Source organism: Gavialis gangeticus, unplaced genomic scaffold, assembly GCF_001723915.1.
Source record: "Gavialis gangeticus isolate Ggan-Ray unplaced genomic scaffold, GavGan_comp1, whole genome shotgun sequence".
Lineage (NCBI taxonomy): Eukaryota > Metazoa > Chordata > Crocodylia > Gavialidae > Gavialis > Gavialis gangeticus.
In genome coordinates this window covers 45311823-45317517 of record NW_017728994.1, presented here as the reverse complement: position 1 = coordinate 45317517, position 5695 = coordinate 45311823, and the positions used below count along the sequence as shown (strand labels likewise).

General features: G+C 62.4%; 1 protein-coding gene across 1 annotated transcript in view; it reads right to left on the bottom strand.

Moving 5' to 3' along the window:
• Nucleotides 1–5695, bottom strand: part of HPSE2 (heparanase 2 (inactive)) — a 178223-nt gene that overhangs the window by 43582 nt on the left and 128946 nt on the right. The window contains exons 5-6 of the mRNA XM_019502127.1: nucleotides 2513–2686; nucleotides 2054–2225 (exon numbers count right to left, since the gene is read on the bottom strand). Coding sequence (XP_019357672.1) covers nucleotides 2054–2225; nucleotides 2513–2686 — 346 coding nt within the window. The remainder of the gene's footprint in view (nucleotides 1–2053; nucleotides 2226–2512; nucleotides 2687–5695) is intronic.

Below are 5695 nucleotides of genomic sequence, written 5' to 3'. Positions count from 1 at the left end.
GCCTCCAGCTCCTGCTCTGCAGCTAGAATCGCTGCAAATTCCCAAGCAAACAGCTCCACGCAGTCCTGGGATTCCTGTCCCCCGGCTCAGTAGGTAGCTACCATGGTCTGCTCTCCAACCGCTCAGCTGCATGAATGGGCCAATTAACACCTCATCAAACCCGCCTGCAGAAATTCCCTCTTGCACCTGCGGGCTCACACGTCTGCATCCAGGCAGCCGCCCCACTCGGAGGGGGAGCTCGGGACGAACTTGCCAGGGTAACACTGAGGCCTCGCGGGGCCTTTGCAGGTCTTGTCGCCTCTGCCTCCACTTCCTCGCCCGCAGCACGAGGTGGCTGCGGCGGCGAGGAGCCATCAGGCAGCGCAGGGCGTGCGGTGCAAGTGGTGGCCTGGCTGCACGGCCGCCCCTTCTCCAGCAGCGCGCAGCCTGGCGCTGTCACCAGGCACTTTCCAGATTATGGGCACAAGCTGCTGCCCCCAGGTTCACTGCTCTACCGTGTCCTGGGCAGAGGAAGGCACGAGTCCAGCAGCTTCCTGCCCTACCGGTCACCAAGCAGCTCTCCCCCATCCCACCTGGACAGTCCCCTGTCCACTGCTGACCCCCTCCTCGCGGCTCCAGCTGGCCAACACCCAAATCGAGGGGGGGTGAGGGGGAAAGCACCCCCATGCGAGTGCCTCTGTCCTGGGCCCGGCTCCGAGGCAGCGCAGCTCCTCGTGCATCATAGAGCAGCCTCAAGACGACTTTTCATTGCACCTGGCTGCCTTGGCCCCCTCCCGTCTCAGAGGGACCCCCCCCCGGGCCTGGTTCAGGCGGCTTTACGGCCCCTCGGCGCTGCTGCGGCAGGTCTGAGAACCTGGCCCTCGCTCTCCACCGGGCCCACCGGGGCTGCACGGGTGTGCTGCTTACTGTCTCTGCCAGATCATTCGCACAGATGTTAGCAAACACGAGCCCCGGCGCGGATCCCAGCGGGGCCGCTCCCCCCCCGGCCCGGCTAGTGCTCTGCAGGGACCCCGCTCTGCTGCACGGCAATCCTGCTCGGGCCGGGCTCCGCGCCTCTCGCCCATGCCCCGCGTCGCCTGTTTGCATCGGCCACGGCCACGGCCACAGCTCCCTGCGTGTGCTATTGCAGCTCTTTCCTCTCTGACTCCAGATTTGGGGGCAAGAAAGGATTTTCCCTCTGGTCGGACTGGTCCGGACTGGGGGAGTTTCCCTTCGTCTGCGGCGGGGGCACGGCTCTGCCTGGGCTCTCTGCAGCATCTCCCCTGCTTTCCCCGGGGCAGGCTCAGGTGTGATGTCCTGTGTTGTGTCAGAGCCCAGCGGTGCCGTTAGCAGGGATCGAACAGCTGTGACAGACCAGCCCACAGCGGCACGGCCTGAGCCCTACCCTGGCTTCAGAAGTGGGGATTTGCCTCAATTGAGCGAGATCGTGAAGTGCAACAATTGTGATAATGACTGTGCAGAAGACCATCCTCGGCTCTGCCCCGCAGCCTGCGCTACGGAGGCAGCCGGGGAGATCTTGGCAACAGCAAAGCCCTAAAGCCCATCACAGTGCCACAGACGCTGCCCGAACCCCTACACCCCCACGCCGGCCGAGCTGCCCGAGGGAGCCCGGTCCCCCAGCCACGCAGGAAGCGGTTTCTCGGACCCACGTGCCTCGGCCTTCCCCTGGGCAGTGAGACGCACACGCTCACCCCTTCACCTGTCCTAACCGCTACCGCTCTCGTCTCGCTGGAGTCTCGGATGGGGCCCCGGTGCCAGGTCCCGTGCAGACGCACCGGGAGACGGGCCCTGTCGGGAGTGCTCGCTATGCCAGGGGAAGGTGCAGGCAGCAGCATGAACGCAAAGCCCCCGGGGCACAGCTGGACACATCTGCAAGCAGCAGCGAGGGGCTGCCGGGGTCCTTAGGAGCGGTAGCTGTTGTGGGCACCGCGGGCCAGGCTCTCCCAGCCAGACTCCCTGGTTCCCCACAGGGGTCTGTTTGGCCTCCATCAGCCTCGGCCAGGAGAGACTCCATGTCCCCGGATGTCGGCCCGGCCCACGCGGCACCACTTACCCTTCCAGGAGAGCGATGACGTTCTTCCTGGGCCTCCCGATGTTGGGCCCATAGAGGCTGGCTCTGGAGTAGGTGCGGATCAGCTGCAGCAGGCTCCTCAGCTGGACGTAGTCCTTCCCCAGCTGGCTCCCGTTCACTGAACGCCCCATCAGAGTCCGGTAGTTGTTGGGCTCTGGGAAAACACACGCGCGCATGATGCTTGCCACTCGGCTCCTCTCACAGCGGGCTTTCCCCATCACAGACTCCCTGCATCCCCTGCCCCTGGGTCTTGTGCTCGTCCCTTTTCCCTCGCAGCCGGAGGGCCGCTGGTCTGCGTGCCCTGGGTGCCCGGTGCGCGGTGCCAGCAGACAGGGGCGTTTGACTGGGATGCCACCACGTGTGTTCAGAGTCCCTCTCCAGCTCGAGGGGGCTCTCCCACTGGGGAGGCCCGTCCCGGTGGACCTGGCTCGGGGCACTCACCATTGCCCAGCTCCCAGGAGATGTTGTACTTCTTGCTGGCGCTGTACTTGAGCAGGCTGAGCGCATTGGAGCTGTTCCAGGAGTTGTTGGGGTTGCGGCGCAGGGCGTTCAGTGCAAAGATCAGGTGAAGGCCAGAGCAGTCCGCAAAGTTATAGAGTTTGTCTAGAGACCTGGCTGGGAAGAAACAAAACCCAGGTTGTAACTCAGAGGACAGGTGTCCCTGCCCCTCTGCGGGGAGCCGGCCACCCCCCTACTCCTGCCCTCAGGCTCTGCTCTCCGCAGGGGCAAAACACGCTGTCCTGCGGCACCTGCAGCCAGTGTGCCCTTGGTGCCAAGCAGGCAACTGGCATCCGGGGCTGCATCGGTAGGAGCGGTGCCAGCGGGTGGAGGGCAGTGATTCCCCTCTGTTCAGCACTGGTGAGGCCACATCTGGAGTCCTGTGTCCAGCTTTGGGCCCCACTACAGAAAGGATGTGGACATGTTGGAGAGAGTCCAGCGGAGAGCAGCGAAAATGGTTCGGGGTGAGGAGGATTGAATAGCAGCCGTCACCTCCCTGCCGGGGGCTGCAAAGAAGATGGGGCTGGACCGTTCTCAGTGGGGGCAGACAACAGGACAAGGAGCAATGGGCTCAGGCTGCAGCAAGGGACTTTGAGGTTGGATACTAGGAAAAACTCGCCCATGAGGAAGGTAGTGAAGCACTGGCGCAGGCTCCCCAGAGCGGTGGTGCGGTCTCCATCCTTGGAGGTGTTTAAGACCTGGCTAGACAAAGCCTTGTCTGGGATGATGTAGTTGGGGCTGGTCCTGCTTGGAGCAGGGGATTGGACTAGATGTGACCTCCTGGGGTCCCTTCCACCCTCATTTCTATGATTCTAGAGAAACGGCGTTACCTCCAAGGCTGTGCTAGATTCCTCAACACGGGCTGGACCCGGACGTCTCTCCCAGCACACTGGAGAAAGGGGCGGCACAGCCTGTGGCAGGAAGCCACCTTTGTTTCTCCCCAAAATCTCTGTGCTGTGACAATGTGATTAGGATGGGCCCAGCAGAGGAGACACGCCCTTACCTTCTTTAGGGAACCTGATCTGGATACATCCCTGAGGCGGGGAACCTGCTCCCTCTGCCTACGGGACTGGTATCAGCTACCTGGATGAGGGGCTTGTACCTGGTGGGCTAGAGTCTGCCCAGCAACTAGTGATGGATTTCAAATTGGTTGGCCGACAGCCAACAGGTGCTGGCCTCCATTGGACCAGGTGAACAAGGTCACAGGGGCTATATGAGTTAAGACTGCCCAGGAGGAGGGGGCAGCAGCCGTGTGGGGACTCGGAGGTAGAGAGGAGCTTGACCATCTGAAACTGGCTCTCTCCGCCATAACTTATGAGCTAGGAACAGCCTGCCTCCAGAGGGGATCTCCAACAGCCTCGGGATGACGCTTGTGAGTAAGCGACTCGAGATCTGGTTAGATATCTAGCTGGCAGTAACTCAGATGCGTGATCAAAAGGCTGCCTCAGCCAGACTGTTTTGCTAGACGGGATTTCTATGATATTGCTCTATCCTGTACCCCATTGTTACCCTACCCCTGTAATCAATACAGTTCTCCTTTGTGACTGGTGTAGGAGACTTCTTGAGGGGTGGGTCTAAATTATGCCTGAGAGGCCCCTTAGGTCTGCAGACTAAGAGAGACTTTCCTTTTCGGCCCCGACTTGGGGAAGAGCCCCCAGTGCCTGTACTGGGTTGAGTACCCGTAGGACTATTAGGCCTGTGTTTCCCTGAGGACACAGGGCCAAGAGAGGCCCTTCTCGGGGTGGTGGCAGCTACGTTACCCCCAGGCTAGCGTGTGTGCTCCAGGAAGGGGTCGGCTGGACATGAGGCGCCCCAGGGAGGCGCTTGGGGCTGGGAGGGTGGTCCGGCGCAGGGAGGTGGGGGCTCAACGTAGGAGCACCTCCTACTGGCTCGCCACAGCCGGCCCGTGCCCACTCCTCCATGATGCAGCCCCCACACCCGCCACAGCTCTTTGCCAGACGAGGGGTGGAGAGGGCACGGGCAGGCCTTTGGGGCTCCGCGCTGGATCGTGGCAGAGGGCTGCGTGCATGCCCTGCACCGGGGCTCGCTGCATCCGGCTGGGGCGCAGGGCCCAGGGCTGCAGGGCATCGCCTTGGCCTAAGTGGAAGCAGGCGCAGCTTCCCCACAGCAGCGTCTGGAGCTGGTCAGAGCACAATGGTGGGGTCTGGCATGTGGCCTTTCCCTGCGGGCAGCTGGGCCAGCTGCGCAGCCTGCCCCTGGAGCCCTCCTGCAGCCCAGCAGAGCCTGGAAGGCCCTTGCCCGCCTGCCTGTGCTGCACCCCCAGCCCAGCCCTTCTCAGAGCATCCCGGAGCAGCAGGGCTGGCAGGGACCTGCGAGGGTCGCAGCCCTGTGCAAACCGGCCCAGACAAACCCCGTGTCTGAGCTCCGAGCAGCACGACACAGTCACCCCTGACACAGCCCCTGGCATCGCCCCCGCCCTGGGACACAGGGGGGCCGCGGCCCCCAATGTCCCGCTGCTGTCGGGGGGCTCAGATACGCTGCAAAGATCCAGATTCTCAATCTTGCGGGTGCACCTGGTCTTCCCTGTCCCCACACAAGATAAAGTGACCCAGCTCTGGTCATCTCGCCTCTGGACGAGAGCACCATCCACCCCTGGGCCTGGGCAAATGCATCTCCTCTGCTGCACCAACCAACCGCCCAGCCGCCAGCTCTGCTCACCCTCCTTGCCTCCCCTGCCCACTTTCCAACAAGGACTCCCCCCTGCTGCCCCTCATGGAGGGGGCGACATCCACCAAGTCACTGCCTCCTTCCAATGCCCTCTGCCCGACGCCTATGAAACGTGCCCGCGGCTGCGCACGCTGCCCTTTGCACTAGCCCTTTGCTGGGCTTCTGTCAGCCTCCACCTCTTGCCTTTGCCTGGTACTTCGACGGCAGGTTTTGAGCCCATTGCTCCTTCTTCTGTCACCTGCCCCCACTGACAAGAGTCCAGTTCTAGCCTTTTTTGAACCACCCTGCAGGGAGTTGAAGGCTGCTATTCAGTCCCCTCTCAGTCTTCTAGTATATCTGGGACTTGGTGAACAACACTTCCCTGGCCACTTGGGCCACACGCTTCATGATGGTACAGACAACTATTCTCTATGCCACTTCAGCCTTCTACTTTCCAAA